General features: G+C 46.8%; 1 protein-coding gene across 1 annotated transcript in view; it reads right to left on the minus strand.

Annotated features, from left to right (window-relative positions):
- Window positions 1–23,015, minus strand: part of SELENOO (selenoprotein O) — a 197,901-nt gene that overhangs the window by 113,669 nt on the left and 61,217 nt on the right. The window contains exon 3 of the mRNA XM_086967438.1: window positions 11,560–11,740. Within this exon, the coding sequence (XP_086823564.1) occupies window positions 11,560–11,740 (181 nt within the window). The remainder of the gene's footprint in view (window positions 1–11,559; window positions 11,741–23,015) is intronic.

Raw genomic sequence — 23,015 nt, forward strand, 5'->3', positions numbered from 1 at the left:
TAAATAACTATTTACATAACTATTTTATACTTTTTGTTGCCCGATCCGGCGAGCTCAATCGATCGAGCATGAGACTCATGCACTCTGATCTTCATACATGAGTGTACTTTTTGCCTTTTGGTGACTCTTCCATTCTGAACATTGTCCCACAATCCGTTTGACCTGAAACGATTACAGAAATAAAACATTTGTGAGTTTTAAATTTCCGGAAAAGCATAATTCCCCAATAGCTTTCTCTGTAGATCTTTTTCCATTAACAATCCCAGTTCCATCACCCGCCCAGGATATCACTACTGTTAGTTGTCATTGTTGCTTCTGTTTTAATAAAAAATGTTTTGAGGTGTTTACTGTTTTTGTTGCGATGTATATATTTATAAGTTATTAAAGTGTTATAATCCTACTAATTTTTTATCGATTATTGCTCTTTGAGATATTCCCTGTCTACAAACATAGAAGAATAGGAATATTCTGTCTCCCTTTGCAGATAGTGAAGGATAGGTAATGCGGACTTTTGTCCCCCGTTGTAATCCGTCATGCCTGTTTTTCTCCCCACTGATTGATTGATTGGCTGGACATTTATTGTTCAAGGAATAGTTCTTTCGAGGTATTCTCTGTTTGCAAATAACGTGGAATAGAAATATTCTGTCTAGTCTTTGCAAGTAGTGAAGGGTGGGTAATGCGGACCTTTGTCCACCGTTGTAATCTGTCATGCCCATCTACTCCCCACTGATTGAGAAACTAGTTCCACCCGGACCATTTATTAGAGGTACATCATCTGACTCAACCGGAGAGTACCCCTAATAAAGAAGACATATGTAAAATACGAAGTAATCACTGTATCCTGTTAAACAGAAACTTTAGCATGAAACACACTTGAAAAGGAAGGGAAAGAAATCGAACAAAATCAGTAGGCCACTGATGAATTTTTGACTTCGCTAGAAATAAGAAACATGAAAGTGGTGAAAGAAGCCAAGCTTGACGTTACGGCAGCCACGAGGTAGCTAGGCTCCGCCACCCCCCCACTGCTCCAAGCAGGTCTGTCCCACCGCCCGCCACGCCCAATAACGGTAACATGAAATAGATACAAATCAGCAGATACCTACCCCCATTCCGGAAACTCCCGAAGTGCAACAGGTTCGCGGCTACGCCCATCCGGAAGACGAAGCCTTCGGCACGTGCAGGGTGGGGCCCAGCTAACCGCCATCAGTCGTGGGGTGGATAGCCCGAAATGTACTGGTCTCCAGATTCCCTTCTTCTGCCGCCTTGCAGGCCACGGGGGGGATGTCTTGCCTCTGCCTCCGAACCCCCCCCCCTCTTATCGCCTGGTCCGGACATCACGGATATCAACGCCAGGTGTCGGCGTGGGGTGCGCTGGGAGGGAGAGGCGGCGCGAACGAGCCTCTCCCATCCCCATAGGTGGGGGCCCATCAGCTGCACCCCCAACGCTCCACTCACCCAACAAAAGGGTCGTCGCGTAAGGTGCACCAGGAGAGGAGCCGAGGCCGACGGGATCTTCTTTTTTGTTCAATAATGGCTGCGACAACACTGGGGGGGGATGTCTTGCACATGCCACCGACCCCCCCCTCCCCTCGTATCTCCTGGTCTGGCCCCGGCTTGGTATGAGCTCCCTGTTCGGTCCTGAAGCGGCGCCCTGCAGGCCACGGGGGGGGATGTCTTGCCTCTGCCTCCAACCCCCCCCCCCTTATCGCCTGGTCCGGACATCACGGATATCAACCCCAGGTGTCGGCGTGGGGTGCGCTGGGAGGGAGAGGCGGCGCGAACGAGCCTCTCCCACCCCCACAGGTGGGGGCCCCTCGGCTGCACCCCCAACGCAAAACTCACCCAACAAAAGGTCTCGTCCACTATTGCGAGGCAATGATGCTCCGCTCACCCAGCGGGGGTCTTGTCCACTGTTGCGATGCAACGACGCTTCTAGTTTCCTGCGTCCAGAAACGTTCTCCTCAACTTTGAAGATTCTATAAGAGCCACGGGGGCCCCCGACCCCCGTAGACACCCCCGATGGAGAATGACTGCCATGATCACCCACGGAACGACCAGGACGTAGCCGCGGGACGTCGGCGCGCTCATGCCGGCGCCGGCCTCAGTCTTGAAATGACCAAAATCCTGCAAGACTACCAACTTGATCAGTTCCGGTGGGACACCAGTATGACCCGGTAGGAGAGATTGTTGCCTCCCACCCCACTTTGACTGATGGTTCATGTCGGCAGTCCCCTCTGCTACCCTTCAACGAAAACTTTTGGACTGCCGAAAGAGGTCCCGGTCCAACCACGAGTTGGTAGAGACATTTTGACTATACTTGGACCTTCCTGACCTCACCCAAAATGGCGCCGGTACAAATGAAACTCTCAACTCCTTGTTGTGCCCGATTGCTCAGCCTTGATATCATGAGATATGTATGCAGTTTTTAGCACATGAATTGATATGGGATAAAACTGATTATATGTTCGGACAATGAATTGATCCGGGATGGGTATTGATTATACGTTCGAACAATGAATTGACATGGGACGGGTACTGATTACACGTTCGGACAATGAATTGATTGTAAGTTCTAATGCATCATTGATTATTGTATTTATTGAAGGTTCGAATTGTCGACACTTTTGGTACTTGCTCACAATGAATTATCGATATGATTGTTGCACTTGTCGCACTTTTTACTATGAAATCAACGACCACTGACTGTTATGTTGTCCACAAATAAATACCCCCCCCCCCCCACCCATTTACAGTTCCAGCCTGCTCCGTGGCCGGCCCACAGGGTTGTAGGCCCGTATTTGTGCACCAACATTTTTATTAAAGGTTTTTGAAAAAGCAAACGTAGTTGTAACGCGTAGATTGGTAAGTTTCGAATAAATGGCCACTGTTTCCGATTTAAAAAAAAAATAAAAAAAAAATAAAACAGGTGAAATGAAGCAGCTCGATTAGTTAAGGGTTAAAAAGTATAGTACGCAGAAACATTGCAAATATGAATGGTCCAGGTTTGTTTTATGTGTTTTTCATTTTTGTACAGCATAAAGCAATCGATAAAGATCCTGGTATTTAGCCTCTACTTTATATGCTACCTGTATCAGGGAAGTTGTTTTAAATGCCCCTAAGCCACCCCGAAGGAATGTCACCTGGCCCCCCTAGTATGAACGAAAACGACCCCGTACCACTGTAGGTTATCTCTCTTCCTCAAAGGAGAGCACGAGCTCGCCCCCACTTTACACCGACTGCCCTTTGTTTTGACCCTCCCCTGCACACGATCCGTAATGCCACACTTGGGCGACCTATGCTATCCACAGGCCTCCGATAATTATCTCTCCCACATTACCGGTCCCCCCTGGGCTTAAACGCCGAGATGGTAGGGACTGCATCCCGTGGAGATAGGCCGAGTATGTAGTAAGTAAAAGCCTTTTCAGGTTTATGCGCGCTGATGTGTTTTAAACGCTGCCCCCGCCCCTTCTTTTTCCCTCTTTTCTGCAGGTCACTTCGGAACGTCGATTAAAGTACGGAAAATGGTGACTTAACGGCCGATGGGATAAGAAAAAGGGTTTGAATATGGTGCCTATACACGACGAGCAAACAATGACTGTCTCTCTCTGAACCCAGCGCTTGGGAGGGCAGCCTGAAGCAGAAACTTGACGGGTTATTACAGGATGACAAAATAGGACTTCGCTTGGCACCCCGAATAATACAACCAAAAATGACGTGCACCAATGAATAAATTCCTACGTTTAACTAAATAGGGAAAGTTTAAGGAATATTCCGAGGTGAGGTTTACCCAAATACCCTCCGTCTGGAGGACTAGGAATGTTGCCAATATTTAAGATTTACCACCTCCTTCTCGCACCCTCATAGACATGAAACTCAAAGCTGCCCCATTGTTCTCCCGACTGACACCTACCGTTGCCTCAGCCTGGAAACCCATTCGCTAAAAATGATTCGAAGATCCCCCCTCAGTATTAGCCCAACCTGGTTAGTTCCCGACCAATTGGCAAAGGTGTAAGTATTTGCAACCAAAGCCACCAGCGAAGGCAGCCGACGATAAGAGAGAAGAAAAAGGTAAAAAGAGCTCAGCCCCCAGATGAATTAAGTAGGATGCTAAGGATGCGCAGCATGCAGGAAGAGATCTTTTTGGCCAGCAACTGTTCTATGTTTTGTCTTGGATTTTTGTATATAATACATGTACTGTCTCCCCCCGCCCGAGTTTGTGTGTATGTATGTATGTTTTGAAATGACAGGCTCTCCTCATGAGAAATAAAACTCTGTTCTTGTGTTCCTGCTTCCAGCGCCCGTCTCTTTATTTGGTAACCGTTCAAGATGGGAACTAAGTGGCGTCTTGTGCCAGCAGCCTGGGCATCGGTTGTAATCTGGGCTGAATTTTCCTCAGCACGGGGTGTGATTCTCAGGGAAGAGCAGCGCATATGGGAGGAGGTTTATGGCCCATGCATGAGAGAGAGAGCGTGGGTGACCAGTGCATGGGGGAGATGCTTGCGAAGGTGGGGAGCCATTCTGAGGATCGGCGGCGTGCAGAGAGTGGGTCTGGTCAAGGCATCTAAAATGGCTGCCGTACACGACAAAAGTGTGGCATTGTTAAAAAAGCAAGATGGCGCAGACAATGTTTATCAATACGGATTATTTATAACAATTATTTTTAACAATATATTTACTCGCACTGAAAAATGGCGGTCAACACTTCCTGATTTCCTTCGAATCGAACGTTAACAGACGTCACGCAGCAAAAAAAAAAAAAAAACGCTCACACGCAGCCGCTGGAAGACTAGTATCAACATATATGAGCCTCCTCAACCGCCCTCCGAAAACATAGGGGGTCAGGATACGTCTCCCGTACCCCCTTATACCCATTTCTCACATTGTTTTTCCTCCATCTTGTAATTTAATTAAATCGAAACACAAAATGGCGAATTCCCGTTTCGCTACCAGTTTGCGGCCCGGTTCGCGGACCGGGAAGCGCTTCTACTGCGAAAAATTACATTTTTTTTATTTGCACCACGGGACCCTTTAATAACCCTAACATCATTCCTAGGGGGTCAAGAGGGGTCTACCTTGCCCCCTTTCATTAAATTCCCCCTTCGTTTTTCTCCTCCTCTTGTCTCTCGATCCTACCGAGAGACAAGATGGCGGCCGCACCGGACTGTTTAGAATGTTGACAGACACCGGAGAGCCAATCAGCTTCGCAAAGCTCCGTTACGCGAAAAGTACGCGATCTGGAGCGCTATCCGGGACGCTGTCACAGATATATCTGTTTTTTTAAACGTTAATTTCTCGAAATCCACTGGAGCACATATATTGAGACCCAGCAAAGGCACATTGGGCTAACAGTCCCTACAATTTTGCCAAGTTTCGTGTAAATCCATTCAGCCGTTCGAGCTAAAAGTGAGGCCAAACACCCTATGGAAAAATGAATGGGAAAAACGCGTTTTGGGACCCCCCTTTTTTCTCGGCCCCCCCTTGACGAAACCCCCCCAAATGTTCAGGGGCTGCTCAGAAACAAAATGTGCCATTTTCCTGAAAATTTCTGCAGATTCCGTCCACAAACGCCAAAGTTATTAGACATAGAATTTTCAAAAGTTCCATAGAGAAAAAATCCTAACTATATATACCTACTGGCGACCGCCAGTAGGTTATATATATATATATATATATATATATATATATATATATATATATTTCTCTCCTTTTAACCACTTAGAAAGTTGTAATTTGCACATTTGCACTTTTGTTGGATGTTTTTAAATTAGTAGATGTATTAGTTATGTACACTGATATGCATTGAAAGGATTCCCACTGAACCTTTACTTCATAATAATTGATAGGATGAAAGCAGGAGGTAACCAATATTCTTCCACAATCAGCAATGTAGAAAAATTATTTATTTAGATTTTCTACAGTGATTTTATCATTTATATGGTTATTATATTGATCTGTAACTTATTTATATTTATTCATTTAAGATTGTAAAGTATATGTATTTATTTTTGTACAGGTTGATTGATTGTGGACTCAACACAAATCTGTGTAAAACAGAAAAGTATTATGGTATTTATGCTTGGACGACCACAGCCCTTTGGTTCATTATGCTTTCATTGAGTTTAAAAATCATGTTTTTAAGATTGTTAAAGAATGTTTTTGTAAAAGATAGGTTGATATATAGCAGCAGGGAATTCAATGCATGGTGGTGTCACTTTAAGAGGTGTGGGTCTTAAACCAGAGGGAAAAAAAGGGAAAAAATACCTAAAAAAAGTGCTGTCAGTATTTAAGTGACTATGATAGGTGGTTGGCGTCATGTGATCAAGTCCCACGTTTGGGATGAAACGCGTAATGGCTGCCCCATCTAGTTGTACTATGGAGTAAACTGCAAAAGGAATAAAATTGAAGGATTTGCACTTTCGTGGTCCGTGCTGTTTGTTTGTGCCCTATGGGAAAGGGATTGCGAAACTGAAGAGTTCTTCTTCATATATATATATACACACATATATACATATACATATACATATACATATACACACACACACAAAACTCCTTCTTGCGAGAGAGCAGAGGCCACACAGAGGGGAAAATATTTGGAAGCACTTTGTGTTTAGCAGCAAATGCATTTCGGCATATCTTTAGCCTTCCTCAGCGCCTAAGTGTCCAGGAGGTATGCAGCAAGCTCTTGGTAAGTCCTGCCTCCTTTTTGTTGCTGATACAACCCGCTCCGCCCTGGTTATCTGCTCACCTGTGTTAGTTCACGTTTGTTGTGGTGAACTACAGGACCAAGATTCCTTTATTTGAGGATCACAGTAGAAGGTGAAGGAGTTGAAATTAACGCCAAGTGGTTGTGCGGGGGTGCAGGGAGTGATGCGTGCATTTTTAAACCATATTTTCCTGCTTGTGAGTCCCAACAAAAGCGCCTCCTTGGGTCCCCTGACCGCTTCAGCCCCAAAGATCAGGATTCCTTTCAGCATGGGCAGCAGTGGCTGTGCACACCGCCCAGCATGAGGTTAATAACCTCACTACCGCCTTATCTCTTCCGGATGTCCGCGGCGGGCCCAGACCAACCAGTACCTTGGTTTCCAAACAAAACTGCCACAGCAGAGCCAGTAGCGTCCAGGTTAACTTGTGAAGCGGGGGCCTCTGTTTCGTGTCTCTGGCGGACGGCGACATTGTATGCACCAAACTCCATCTTGCGATAGAGCAGAGGCCACACAGAGCGGAACATCTTTGGAAGCACTTTATTGGTGTTTAGAAGCAAATGCATTTCAGCATATCTTTAGCCTTCCTCAGCACCTAAGTGTCCAGGAGGTATACAGCAAGCTCTTGGTAAGTCCTGCCTTCTTTTTGTTGCTGGTACAATCCACTCCACCCCTGGTTATCCGCGCACCCGTGTTAGTTCACTTTTATTGTGGTGAACTACAGGACCCAGAATCCTTTGTTTGTGGATCCCGGTAGAAGGTGCAGGGTAACATCAATGCCAAGTGGTTGTGCGGGGGTGCAAGGAGTGATGCGTGCATTTTAAAACCATATTTTCCTGCTTGTGAGTCCCAACAAAAGCGCCTCCTCGGGTCCCCTGACCGCTTCAGCCCCAAAGATCAGGATTCCTTGCAGCGGGCGCAGCAGTGGCCATGCACACCGCCAAGCATGAGGTTAATAACCTCACTACGGCCTTATCTCTTCCGGATGTCCGCGGCGGGCCCAGACCAACCAGTACCTTGGTTTCCAAACAAAACTGCCACAGCAGAGCCAGTGACGTCCGACCTAACTTGAGAAGCGGGGCCTCCGTTTTGCGTCTCTGGCTGACGCGACATTGTATGCACCAAACTCCTCCTTGCGAGAGAGGAGCGGCCACGCAGAGGGGAACATCTTTGGAAGCACTTTATTGGTGTTTAGCGGCAAATGCATTTCAGCATATCTTTAGCCTTCCTCAGCAATTAAGTGTCCAGGAGGTATGCAGCATGCTCTTGGTAAGTCCTGCCTCGTTTTTGTTGCTGGTACAACCCACTCCGCCCCCTGGTTATCCGCTCTCCCCTGTTAGTTCACGTTTGTTGTGGTGAACTACAGGACTCAGAATCCTTTGTTTGTGGATCCCGGTAGAAGGTGCAGGGGTGAAATTAACGCCAAGTGGTCCTGCTTGCGAGTCCCAACAAAAGCGCCTCCTTGGGTCCGTTGACCGCTTCAGCCCCAAAGATCAGGATTCCTTGCAGGGGGTCAGCAATGTCCGTGCACACCGCCCAGCATGAGGTTAATAACCTCACTACCGCCTTATCTCAACATATATATATTAATTTAAACAAGTTGATGTCAAGTGTGGCTCAATGGTTAGAGCGGTAGACCCTGATGCAGAGGTCTAGCCCGGGACCAGGTTTCAATTCCCCGCCTCGGCGGGTCTTGGGCTCAAAATTCCACGGACCTGATAAATCTCGCCTCGGTGCCTATTCCAATCATGGAGTCCCACTCTGCAACTCTGGGCAATAGCTTGCTTAATCTCCACAACGGCCCCCACAACGCTAAGGATGCCTGGCCTCCACCTTGGGGTGCCCAGGAGTGGACGCCTCACAGGGAAAGCCAGGATGGGTTCCCCAGCGGTATTCGTACAAGCGCCTTGAGACCCTTGCGGGTGAGTAGTGCGCTATACAAGTATCAATTTACATTACATTACATTACACCAATATTTGCTTTGAAACAGTCATCTTCCTTGATAGTCAATGTTCCAGAAAACAGTGCTGAATATAACATTCACGTATACATGAAAAAGCACTAGTTTAGATCAAAAGGACTGCATTAGCAAAGCCAAAATAGGAGACGTATTGGCTCTGCAAGTGCTTATTTTAATATTTAAAAATCAGATATTCTTATCTTTTGCCATTAACAAAGCACACCCAGTAGGGCCTAGCCTGAAACAATTGACCTAAGCAAGATAGAAACTTCGGACAGGCCTGACACAGATATAGGAAGATCTTAAAATAGGCCCTTTCTTGGCAGGCTTAAGTAAACAGCTTTGTCTACTCATCACAAATGCAGGACTGGTCTTAGTGGTGATAAATGTACCATGCTAAGAATGTTTGGAGTGAAAGCAGTGAATGAAGCGACTTTAACATGGTGTGCCATGGAAGACATTAGTGATGTTAGCATTTTAAGTCAAGTGAGTGCTGTCCACATCAGAAGTGAAATAAGTTGTGTGAGTAATGTAATGGAGATTCAATATGCAAGTAGTGGATCAAGTGCTAAAGCACCTTCACCCGGCATCCATGACCCCCCATGTGGTCACAATGCATAAAATTACTCCGCATGTCATGCAGCGGGGGGAGAATGTGCTGGATTTAAAATCCAACACCTTCCCTAAATTCTGCACAGACTGGAGTTGGAATAGTAAATTTTACTATTCCAACATCCAGCTCACCCCCACAAGTCGTCGTAACGACTTGCGGAGTAATGGTATGTGTTGTCACAACGCGGTCGTTGTTACAACCGCGTTGTGACAGCATGCAGGATAATGGTATGCGGAGTGAAGAGTCATATTGGGATCAAGTGAGTAGTATTAGTAATGTGTATGCTGAAAAAGTAGCGAGTGAAATATGCGTCCTGAGTGATACAAAAAAATGTTGATACATGAGTGGTACATTCATTGACTGGTGCAAGTAGTGTAGCTCTGTGTGGTGTGAACGTTGGAGGGGCTTATGTAAAGAGGAGGAATATGGGAGCAGCATGAACTATCTAGTGATGTAAACGTTCGGACTGAGATCAGCAATGCATATGAGGAGAAATCTGTGACAAATGATGACTGATGTGAAGGATGTTTGATGCAAGAGGAGCATATATTAGTAGCTACATGCGAGATGTGAATGGTATAAATGAAGTACAGTGAGCAGTTTATTTCTTAAATGAGCGATAAGAGTGATGCTCCCAAAGCCCGACAGGGATCCACTAGAGATGACGTCATACAACCCATGGTCTACGCTAGGGACAGACTACAAAATGTTCATTTTGCTATGGCTCCTTGAATGCCTTTACCATCTGATCCACTAGGATCACAATGGTTTCATATCCAGTAGATCCACCACTCTCAATATATGCAGATTCCATAGAGTGATGGAGCTGGCCCCTGCCCACTAGCCCAACGCGGCATGTATAGTTTTAGACCTGGGCAATGCATTCAATACCGTAGACTGGAGTTTTATGTTCACGACACGAACATCCATGGGGATCACTAGTAAGCATCAACGTCTCAAACTCTTCTATACAGAGCCAACTGCCCGGGTGAAGATTGGGCAATGTATTTCTTACCCAATAAAGGTGTGTAGAAGAAAGTCCCAGGGTTGCCATTTGTCCCTGCTCCTCTTTGCCTTAACGATGGAGGCGCTGGTGCAGCGGCTCAAACAACAAGGCCAGACGTGGGACATACCGATAGGTGAAAAGACATATTGTCTCCCCATACGTGGACGATGTACTAATCTACGTCCATGACATTCAAAATGGTATATTGAAGGTCAGGAACATTCTGATGGAGTTCCAAGCCGCATCGGGCTTGGGAGGGAGCTGGGCTAAATTGTGTCTGTTCCTGATTCACCCGGACGGCCGCCACATAACTTGATTGTGGACTTGCACCGTGTACGCTGGGAGCCATGCACATTCCGGTATTCAGGCATTCGCATTTATCATACCACACAAGACCTCATCGATGGCAACCTTACTTGGGCCATCACCTCCCTCTGTCCCCAAATAACGTTCTGGAGCACACTCCCACTCACTGTCCAAGGTAGAGTATCACCGTCTAAAATGATGATGCTCCCACACTTGCTATATTTCTTTCACAATAATCCAGTGCACAAACCCCGAAGTACGTTTCATGTTCTACACGCTACATTGGGGGGGGGGGGGGCTGAATTGCACTATAAAAGCTGCAGCTTGCATTCAAGAAAGGGGGCCTTGGACCCCTAACTAGTAACATTATTTCATAGCAGTGCAAGTACAGTGGCCTGCCACTGGCTAGTGGGAAGACTACTGGAAAAACTAGGATCTTCCACCACCAATCAGGCGTAATTCTAGGGGCCTTCCCGCCACAAGAGAGAGCACTCCGAGATCCAGCAACCTGATGCATATAGCTCACAACAGCTTTTGTAGAAGTCGGTGCCCAATGCCGGCCCTAACACAATACTCCCTGTAAGAAGCTGAATCTGTATAGGGTATAAAACTAGGTGGTTATACCGTGCACAGAGTCCAGAAATTCCCCCAGAAGTATAGAGGGCTCTACGTACACCCAAAGCGCACTATTAGTGGTAGTGTGGACAAGCAGCCTTAGGCCTAACACAGAGGACTGTAAGACATTTAATGTACACATCTTGACCAATAAGGGATACACGACTCAAAAAGGATATCCACACCAATTTCATAAAAATAAGCTTTGTTTACGTTTTATTTTAAGACCAAGACCTTCTCAAGAAGGAGAGTACTTTTTTCTGGAAAAGTACTTTAGTCTTTTCAAACAGTTCAATGTTATCAATGTTATCCTAAAAAGACTTAATACATTTATCTTGGATGAAATTAGAGTCTTACCTCTCGAAAAAAGGCAGCATTCCTTTTAACTGTGTCGCTGGGGTAAGTTTTCTGTATTTCTGGATAGAAGGTGCCAATCACATAGTCAAGCATTTTCACTCGAATATCATTTTGATTAACACTGGGGCCCGTTCGCCCTGTCAGTTCATCTGTTGGTTTAAAAATTTCAAAAGAGCCAAACCTTTTTCAGGAGGAAACAAAATATTAAGTTACTTAAAAAAGCAAATCTGCAAATACACATTTTCCATGTAGTCCAACATAAAAGCTATGAGTAACAGGCCATGATAACCCAGATGCTAGAGCTATTAGCCGTGTTCTACCCAAGCTCTTCTGCCTTTTTTGGTGTGCAATGCTGCTATAGCTCGTCCAAAATAACAACAAATAGTCAATCATGCAAAGAATAACCAATGCTCACTCATTAACAGAGATACATCAGAGCGTTGGCTGAATTAAACAAGAAGAGCAACTTATGACTTATAAAACATGCAAGTAGCTTCTAAGCAATGAATAATGCTATTTTCTTCAAGCTATCTGGTTATATTTTATATCCATCATGCGAGATTATACTTGCCTTCATGCCTTAAACAGAACTTAACATTCTTATATTAAAGAGGGAAAGTCAGTATTCCTAGTCAAGATACAAGGCTTCGAAATATGATAGTTCAAAGCATACACACCACAAGGGCCCATCGTCAGACAGTTCGAAATAGAATTCTGTGAACACAAACCTCCCAGTGCAATTGGACACCTTCAACATATTTTTCTAAAAAACCCAAATACCAATGTACCTCTTGTTGCAGGAACTCGGGAAAGAGACATACCAACACAAGCTTCAGACACAACACACATACTAATATGGACTAGGACAGATCACTGTGAGAGGTCACTGGCAGGGCTCCATAGAACTAGGTAAACTGCAGGACTAAGGACTAATTATAATGTCAACTCCTTTAGTCTTATCTAGTAACAATTGAGACTAATACACCAAAGTTTGGATCTAATGGGAAGGCCAGATAAACTGTTGTGCTTGCAAGGTAAAATTAAACCCTTTATGGAGTACTTGGTCTGTTGAATATATCCAGAGTTCAATCAATCACAATTCTGCTCTACAAAATAGCCAAACAGAATTTTCAAGTGTACCGATACAATATAAAATATCTAGCCAACTTAAAGTCTGCACTAAATCTCCCGAAGCAGGATGTAGACCCCTTCCCAAACACCGGCCATACCATGTAGCTGAAAAAATGTATATTATTTTATTGAGACAAGTGCTCAAGACTCCCAAACGAGGATAGCCATATGCTCTGAAGCTTCCATCCACTGATGCTTGATGAATGAATGGATGGATGAGTGAAAGTTAATGACCCCAGAAAAACTATCAAATCAGAATATCCGCAGAAAATGCCACTTATGTCTTCCTTAGATGTGTGATCAGTCTTTGTACCTGTGCCAATACTCTAAACTCATTACAAGGGGAAGCAGTAGAGACATTGGGTAGGAAGGTCCTACAGTACTTTCGATCAGGTCTCCTGCAAAGTGCAGTGTTGACAATGTGGTAAGAAAGATTAGTTGTGCATGGCTCCATTTACCTACTACTCTTAACTACCCTGTGGATACCACCTACCTCCAATTGCTATGATATTAAACAAACCCCACATTACAAAATCCCCTCACATTAGTCAGACCCGGAAGAGATTGACTGAATGGGAATCTGGAATTTGAGGCAGTCTTATCAAAAATGTAATGCTATCTCGGTTAGACTCTGAAACTTAGTTCCACTTAGGTGGTTAATATGCCGACCGCTGATTCTATCCCACCCATGGTCAAGCATGTGATCAAAAACGATGCAACCAAGAGCGCCAGGTAGTTGATCAAGAGAGACCCCTCTTCCACAGAAAATTTGCCTCAGTGGGGATTTCCCTGCGCTGGGCTCAGGGCTCATCAGCTGGACCTACTAACTTTAGAGTCAAAAACAAATCTAAAGACATTTCAGCTACGCAGTAGCCATTTCAGGAATCCATATGCACCAGCAAGTAAGTACGAAACGCACCTGATCTGAAAGAGAGACTTGGAGGCTGAATGCCACCATTTGAAAGTATTGTTATATTCTTAGAGGAGCATTTAAGTCTTGTGGCCATGGAAAGATAGTAAGGATTGCGGATGGTACGCTGAGCAACTTTCATTACGCAATAATATTATATTCCCAATATTGTTGGGGGGGGGGGGGGGGGGGGGGGAGGGGGTAATAAAGTAGGGCACTATAAGATGGGTTCAGATCCCCTCTCTAATGACATGCAATACACAGAAGATTTGCTGCGAGTATTTATTCAAATGTCAGGTTAAAAAAAAAAGTCAAAACAAACAAGTTACTTACCTTCGGTAACGCTTTTTCTGGTAGATACTATATCTGCCTGTGGATTCCTCACCTTGTGAATATCCCCCTTGCGTCAGCAACGTTTGGAAATTCTTCGTAGCACGCCGTCGTGGGCGACGTCACAGGAGCACGGCATCGCGCGCGACTCCGTCTGACGTCACCGACCCCATATCAGGCCCACGCCGGCGTGATGACGTCAGTTCCGCCCTTTTTTCCGTGCCTTCGAGGCACACGGACGGACCAACGATAGCAAACATGCAAATATACAATGTACACAGTACAAATAGAACTAAATCAATACAATTGTATAAACCATATATACAGAAAGACCAGGTATAGCAGAGTGGACAACGGGGAGGCGGGTGGGTCAGTGAGGAATCCACAGGCAGATATAGTATCTACCAGAAAAAGCGTTACCGAAGGTAAGTAACTTGTTCTTCTGATAGATACATCTGCCGTGTGGATTCCTCACCTTGTGAATAGATTCCCACAGCAGTCCCCACTCCCGGAGGAGGGTGTCCACTCTGCTACACCAGGAAGTCTTGGAGGACAGAGTGCGCGAAGTGGCCATCCCTCCTCACCTCGGTATCCAAGCAGTAATGCTTCGCGAAAGTGTGGAGGGAGGCCCAAGTCGCGGCCCTGCAAATATCCTCAACAGGTACACCCCTAGACAAAGCAGATGTTGCAGACTTTGCTCTAGTTGAATGAGCTCTAATACCCTCAGGAGGGTCCTTACCCGCAAGGGAGTAACAGATCTTGATGCACAGGATTATCCATCTGGAAAGAGTGCGCTTGTGCACCGCTCTGCCCTTCTTGCAGCCAGCAAAGCCAACAAACAGCTGGTCGTCCATCCGGAAGTCCTTAGTCCTGTCCAGATAGAAAGACACCGCCCTCTTAGGGTCCAGGCGATGCAGTCTCTCTTCCTCCTTAGACGGGTGAGGGGGAGGATAGAAGGTAGGAAGGGTAATGGACTGCCCAAGATGGAAAGGAGTCACCACCTTAGGCAGAAAAGCAGCCCTGGTCCTAAGAACCATCCTTTCAGCATGAATAGTCAGGAATGGGGGTTTGGAACTTAGAGCTTGAAGCTCACTTACCCTCCTTGCCGAGGTGATTGCAACGAGGAAGATAGTTTTAAAAGAGAGAAGCCTCAATGGACACCTGTGCAAGGGTTCGAAGGGAGAACCCATTAAAAAGGTCAGCACAAGATTGAAATCCCAATGAGGAACAATAAAAGGGGTAGGAGGAAACATATTCACGAGACCCCTCAAGAATCTCAAAACCACCGGAGATTTAAAGAGAGAAGGCTGATCCGGCAAACAAAGAAACGCCGATAAGGCCGAAAGATAACCCTTGACCGTGGCCACAGCCAAGCCTTGCTGTGCCAGATAAAGGGCAAATTGTAAAATATTAGACAAATGAGCCTTCAAAGGGTCAATATCCCTCTCCCTGCACCAAGAAACAAATTTTGACCACCTATAGGAGTAAATGGACTTAGTGGTGTCACGCCTGGCAGAGAGAATGACATCCACCACCTCGTGAGGGAGAGAAAAGGAACTAAAGTTGCCCCGTTCAATCTCCAGGCATGAAGGTGTAATGTCTGGAGGTGGGGGTGTAGAACCTGCCCCTCCATCTGAGAGAGGAGGTCTGCCCTGTGAGGGAGACGGAGCGGCGGGTGAGAGGAGAGGCGGAGTAGGTCCGAATACCACACCCTTCTTGGCCAATCCGGAGCAACCAATATGACTTGGGCCCGGTCTTGACGAATCTTCCTCAGAACCCGAGGAATCAAAGGTATGGGAGGAAACGCGTAAAGGAGTTGATCTCCCCAACCCAACTGAAACGCGTCCCCCAATGCTCCTTGCATCGGATACTGGAGACTGCAGAATGAAAGGCAGTGAGCATTCTCGCGAGTGGCAAATAGATCCACTCGAGGAGTCCCCCACATCTGAAAGATGTCGTGAACAAACTCCGGGTGAAGCCTCCACTCGTGGTCGGCAGAGAACTGCCGACTGAGACTGTCTGCACGCACGTTCAGAACTCCGGCCAGATGATTTGCCACCAGACAAATCTGATGGTCCTGAACCCAGGACCAGAGACGCAGAGCCTCTCTGCAGAGACACTGCGACCCCACTCCCCCCTGCTTGTTGATGTACCACATCGCAGTCGTGTTGTCCGTTAGGACCTGAACCGAACGACCGCGAAGGGAAGGGAGGAAGGCCTTGAGCGCCAAACGTTTCGCCCTCAATTCCAGAAGGTTGATGTGAAACAACCTTTCTTCCGGAGACCAAAGACCTTTGACCTCCAGGTCTCCCAGATGAGCACCCCACCCGAGAGTGGATGCATCCGTTATCACTGTGGCCACTGATGGAGGCAGTTGAAAAGGCTTTCCTTGCGACAGATTGCCTTCCACGCCCCACCAAGACAGATCCGCTGCAGCTTCCCTGGAGATCTTCACTGACTCCCTGAGATCTCCGTCGTGCTGATACCACTGCCTGCGGAGGCACCACTGGAGCGCCCTCATGTGCCAGCGTGCATGACTGACCAACAGAATGCAAGAAGCCATCAGACCGAGCAGGCGAAGGACCTTCAGGACTGGAACAACCGCTCCATTGTAGAATAAAGGAATCATTTCCTGAATGTCGTGAATCCTTTGAGGTGGAGGGAATGCACGACATACAGAAGTGTCCAGTACCGCACCTATGAACAGGTTGCGCTGGGAGGGCAGCAGGTGAGACTTGGGTACGTTTATCGAAAAACCCAACCTGTGTAACAACTGAGTTGTCTCCTGCAGATGATGGAGCACCATCTCCGGCGACTCTGCTTTGATCAGCCAGTCGTCTAGATAAGGGAATACAGGAATCCCTGACCTTCTGAGATGCGCAGCCACCACTGCCATCACCTTGGTGAAAACTCGAGGCGCAGTAGTAAGTCCAAACGGGAGGACCGCAAACTGGTAGTGCTGCGACCCCACCGTAAAACGGAGATACTTCCTGTGCGACTTCAGGATTGGGATGTGAAAATACGCATCCTGCAAGTCGATCGACACCATCCAGTCTTCTTCCATCAGCGCCAGAAGAACCCGAGCAAGGGTGAGCATTTTGAACTTCTCCTGTTTGAGATAGAGGTTCAAAATCCTGAGATCCAGGATTGGCCGGAGCCTGCCATCCTTCTTGGGAATCAAGAAATACCGGGAGTAGCACCCTTGACCCCTTTCCTGCTCTGGAACCACCTCTATTGCACCCTTTCGAAACAGTGCAAGGACTTCCTCCTGCAGGAGAAGCAGGTGGTCCTCCGAACAATAACCTTGGCAAGGAGGGTAATTGGGAGGGAACTCCTGAAAAGGAAGTGCATACCCATTCTCTACGAGATTGAGAACCCAAAGATCTGATGTAACCGATTCCCAATCTCGTAGAAAGTGAGTAAGCCGACCCCCTACTGGCCCTACATGATCCAGAATGGAGGATCTAGGGCTGCTTTGCTGAGGCGGGTGGGGGTTGGGCATTGTTGGAGGAAGTGGAGGAAGAGGAGACTTGACGTCCACGTCCACGACCCCTCTGTCTACCTCTATAGGACCTATATAGAGGGTTCTGCTGCTGCTGCTGTTGTAGTAGTTGTTGGCCCTGCTTGAAGGGACGAAAAGAAGATTTTCCAAATCCCTTGAATTTTCTAGTCGTCGACCCTCTCATCTGCAGACCCAAAGATCTTGCTGTGGCACGGCTGTCCTTAAACCTTTCCAAGGCCACATCAGCCTTCTTACCAAAAAGGCCAGTTCCTTCAAAGGGTAAGTCCAGCAATGTAGACTGCACATCCGCTGAGAAATCAGATGACTTTAACCATGCGGCTCTCCTGGTCGCAATGGAAGAGCCCATAATTCTAGCAACAGAATCTACAGCCGGGGTCTCCAACCAGTCGATCGCGAGCTACTGGTAGCTCGCTGGCACCCTGTCAGTAGCTCGGGACATGACTTTCAATTTAGTATCCTATCGTCGTCGTTATGTTTATTTTTAGGCTCTTTCAGCCCTTCATTTTTTCCTCCGTCAAGGAAACCTGCTGCTCCTGCTGGCTAATAGAGCCTATCTGCCTACTAGAACCACGAGGCCTGCCTTAAGGTGCCTGCATCGTGCTTTGACCTTGCATGACTTGGAGGCCGGAACGGGAGCCTTGCAGGCACAATTGTCTCTACATAAAGCAGCACAGGCGCTGCAGCACTGCTCACATTAGGGACAACTGGACCTGCATCAGGTTTGTGGACAAGATCACTTTTATTCGAATGCGTGTGCAATGCTTTGTATTTTGGGCTTTTACAGCCCCCTTATATGTGTCCGCCGTCATAGAAACCTGCTGGCTAATGGAGCCTATATGGGGGAGGGAGAAGTGGCTGACGTACGCCCAGCTTGAGCAGTGTCAGCCTGCCCACGAGACCTGCCTTATGCTGCCTGCATCGTGCTTTGACCCTGCCTGACTTGGAGGCGGGAACGGGAGCCTTGCAGGTACAATGGTCACTACATAAAGCAGCACAGGCGCTGCAGCACTTCCCACATTAGGAACGAGAAACTTTTTTTTCCAAATGCGTGTGTGCATTGCTTTTTTCTGGCATCTGAAACACGAGCCGTTTCCAATGCTCAGGAATCTTGTATGCCTAAAAAAAACATGAGGTGGGATTATATGATACAATTTGTTTATTGTTTATTTTAAATCCATTTGAAACACTGTTTTAAGTTAATCATTACAATTAAGCACCATTTGACAGGCATCTTTTATTTTTATAGAAATAATGTACCTTGCACATTATTACTGGCCACAAACCGGAACCAGGCCAATCATTTTACGTGTTTATTCACTAAATTTTAATGAAATTAAGGGAGAAATGTAAAATTAGGTTCCTGACTCCAGTTTGTGCTCATGAAGGACTTACAAGTCCAAGAGGTACTTTATTTAAAAAAAAAACTCCATGTAAAATGGTGCCTTAATTTAATGACAAAGGGAAATAAATAAATGAAGTGTTAATTTTATGACACAATGAACATAAAAGGCTTGAGACTTCACTTTAAATTGATCCCATTTTAAAAAAGTAGCTCACTCCTGCAGAGGCCATATTTTTCTGTTGTAAATGGGGTCAATAAATAACATGGAGAGCTGAGCATGGGCCAAGTGAAGGATCTGTGGCCCATACCTTCAACGAGCAAAGATTTGCAAATAATGCAAATAGTGACACAAAAGTCATACAAAATATGATGGAGTCTTTTTAAAAATCACTGCGTTTATTTCTCCTTCATGCAGGAGGATTTCCCGTGAACATCCGATCATATCACTACTTTGAGAGGCATTATTAGAAGTAAAAGCTTTTGAACATGAAATGATGGACTCCCACCATCCATGATGACAATGCTATATTAATAATAATAACGAAGTGGCAATTCATGTGCACCATACTTGTGGCATAAGTTATTATTACATGGAGCAAATGCATACTCTGGCAGGGGGCATGTTTGTACAGCGCACACCCTGAACTCAGGCATTTCAAGGTCCCGTCATGTGAGAATTTAGAAAATTGAGGCATTATGTAATAAAATGATTGTATTGCAGCATTTATATCGTCATGTGCTTACTACCCTTATGTAGGGCACTGAAGCACCTACCTACATAATCCATGTAGGTAGCCTGTGTGGTTAGAAAGGTGTTATTTTTATTTTGTGATTCTATGTGGTAAGTGTTTCTATGTTGTGCTTGATGACCACCGAGGTGCAGTTACAGAGTTATGAAACATAGGAGTTTGGTGGATGAGGAGGTGTGAGAGGCAGATGTGAAGTTTATGGTATTTAGTATGCTGGCAGCTGTGAACAGCACTGCAGGTCTGTATGGTTTCTTATGATTGTAGTCTTCGCTGGTTACTGCAGAGGTCAGGCGCACACAATGTGTTGAAGAGGAAAGCTGGGACTAATATAAGCTCTCTGGTTTCATATTGTGCATTGCAGGCACTAAATAAGTATCTCTTTATCCCTAGTTAGTGAAGCTGGGTATTTGGGGGACTTTGGAAATAATCTGCACATTACTCGGCCTTTAGTAGCTCACGCTGATTTTCACGGATCAGAAGTAGCTCTCGCTATAGAAAAGGTTGGAGACCCCTGATCTACAGTGTCCATGCCGCTTTGAATGACCATGCGGGCCGCAGCCTGAGTGTCAGAGACCACTTCATTAAAGTTTTTCTTATCCTCCTCAGGAAGTTTTGATGACAATTGCTTCACTGAGTCCATCAGCGCGTGCACATATCTACCTAAAAGGCAAGTAGCATTTGAAGACTTAAGAGCCATGCTCCCAGAAGAGAAAGTCTTCTTTGCAGACTGATCTATTTTCTTAGACTCTTTGTCAGCTGCCACTTGAGGGAAAGAGCCTGCAGCCCTATTAGAGCAAGCCGCCTGAACCACAAGACTTTCCGGAGACGGATGCGTAGAAAGAAAAGCAGGGTCATCAGGAGCCACCCTATAGCGCCTTGCAATAACCCTTGAAACTGCAGGAGCAGACAACGGCCTCTTCCAAATCTCCTTAATTGGCTCCGTCAAGGCATCAGTAAATGGTAGAGTAGGCTCCACAATCGAAGAGGGAGAATGCAAGACCTCAGTGAGGATGTTGGGCTTGTACTCCACTGTGGGCAGCTTTAAGCTAAGAAGGTCAGCAGCCTTCCTAATAACTACATGATAGGGTGCCACGTCCCTTGATGGTGCATCAGAAGTCGAAGGCAGACCCCACTCGGGAGAGAGTTCCAGACCACTAGCATCCCGAAGCTCATCGAAATCATCATCATGATCAGGAAGCTCGCCTTCTTCCACATCAGAGCTTTCATCATCCTTTTGTTCGAGAAGACGCTGTGCTCTTCGCCTCGACCACTCCAAACGAATCGAAGTCGACGGATCCGGTAACGACTCCGACGGAGCCGGTTCCGACTTCGATCGAGGAGCCGGAGCAGGAGGACGAGAGTCATGAACAGGTGCGGTACCTCGATCTCGACTGCGAGGTCGATCCGGAGTCGGCGAAGCCGCATGCGGAGTCGAAGACCTCGGTGGAGCCGTACCGAGCCATGGTGAAAGAGGCGCCGGCATAAAAGGCATAAATGGAGCTGGGGCGTACGACTGAGGAATACCCAGATTGTACGATAATGGACCCATGGGGCCACCAGACGCTCCAGTGGGGTACATTGCCCTAGAATATACTCCAAACATCGCATTGAGAAAATGCGAGGGATCCTGTCCAGGACCAGGAAAGGAAGGGTACGGACCTACCGGATGTTGCAATGGAGGCCGCCCTGACACATCCTCACCCTGACCTTCTGGGTTCACAGGAGTCTCCGCTGAAGCCGGTTCTTGTGGAGTCACCTCTTCTTCTTCTTCATGCTCCGAGGATACCGGCTCCGGGTCCGGCTCCGGAGTCGGAGAACCTTCTCTTGACAAAGCAGGCGAAGGAGAGACAGTCTTTACGATGTTTGTGAGACCTTTTCTTCGAGTCAGAGGATTCCTTCTCCGAATGATGTTTCGAACTGTGCTTCCTCCTCTTATGTTTTCTCCTCGAGGAGCTCGAAGCATGACCGGAAGCCGACTTAGATCTAGACCTAGATCTTTCTCTGGACTTCGACTTCGCTTTAGATCTCGACTCCTCTCCAGACCTCGAACCCGCTCTGGATCTCAACGCCGATCCTGACTTCGACCGAGACCTTTGCTTCGACTTCGATCTTCGTGACGTCGATCTCGAATGTCGTCCAGAATCCTGTTTCACTTTCGCCAAAAGTAATTTAGCTTCACGCTCTCGAAGCGCCTTTGGATTCATTTTAAAACAGGATTCGCAGTTCTTGACGTCGTGACTCGAACCAAGACACCACAAACAATCCTTATGTGGGTCAGTGATGGACATCATGCGGGCACAAGACCTACATGGTTTAAAGCCTGTTTTCCTCGACGACATCTCCGGAGAAGAACAAAGTCGTAAGAGAGAAACAGTGACAATTATCAAGCAGAAAGATACTAGGTATCGCTGAAGATCCCGAAAACCGTTAGCGTCGGAGACGCGGCAAAAAGGGAACTGACGTCATCACGCCGGCGTGGGCCTGATATGGGGTCGGTGACGTCAGACGGAGTCGCGCGCGATGCCGTGCTCCTGTGACGTCGCCCACGACGGCGTGCTACGAAGACAATTTCCGAACGTTGCTGACGCAAGGGGGATATTCACAAGGTGAGGAATCCACACGGCAGATGTATCTATCAGAAAAAAAGGTATTCAGTCTTTGGGACTCTTTGTTTCCTTCTCCAGTTCCTGGGCTTGTTTTTGGCCTTTTTCTTACGGGGTCCGAGACAGGAGTTCAAGGCGTCCAAGTAGAAACACAAAATAAAAGAAAGACAAAGAAAAAGAAACTTTCGTCAGGGGTTGACATCTGATTGTGGTGCTTTAAGGAGGGGGTAAGTGAGGGAGCTTTCACCGTTTTTCTATAAAGAGGTGTGGAGCCCAGAGCCAGAAATCAGTGTCCTCCTCCTATTTTGGGTGCCCTCCATGGGATACGACCATATTCAGGACACGCTGACGCACCTGGGTCAGCCACCCTCCTCCTGGAGTGTGGCAGGTCGTCGCGCGTTGTCTAACTCCAGCGATGAGGACTCTTGGTGCTTGTCTCCTCGCTAGGGAGTCTCCTCCGGCTCGAGTCTAGGCACAGCGTCTTCCCCTCTTCCTCTGTGTCGTCCTTAGTCTTCATCCGTCTGTCGCTCTACTCTCCCGCTTCCGGTTTCAAGGGCTGAGAGTCCTGAGATAGGCTCTCTGATGCAAACTTCACGCCGTTCAGCTCCTCCTCGCGAGGGAAATTAAAGGGACCAGCGCCGTTGTGTACCTGTGTTAACAGGATAGCGTCAGCATTGTCGTCCCGAGACTCCTCTGCTCCCAGTTCTTCCCGACACACCTCCCTCCCAAGATTTCCCCAATCGGGGGAAATAGGAAAACGACACAAGAAGTCAGCGCTATCCTGTTCGGTGCCCTTACGGTGACGAACCTCAAATTGGAATGGCTGCAGAGACAAAAACCAACGGAGCACCCGGTCGTTACAACCTTT

The sequence above is a fragment of the Lissotriton vulgaris genome, chromosome 1_1 (assembly GCF_964263255.1).
Source record: "Lissotriton vulgaris chromosome 1_1, aLisVul1.2, whole genome shotgun sequence".
Classification (NCBI taxonomy): domain Eukaryota; kingdom Metazoa; phylum Chordata; class Amphibia; order Caudata; family Salamandridae; genus Lissotriton; species Lissotriton vulgaris.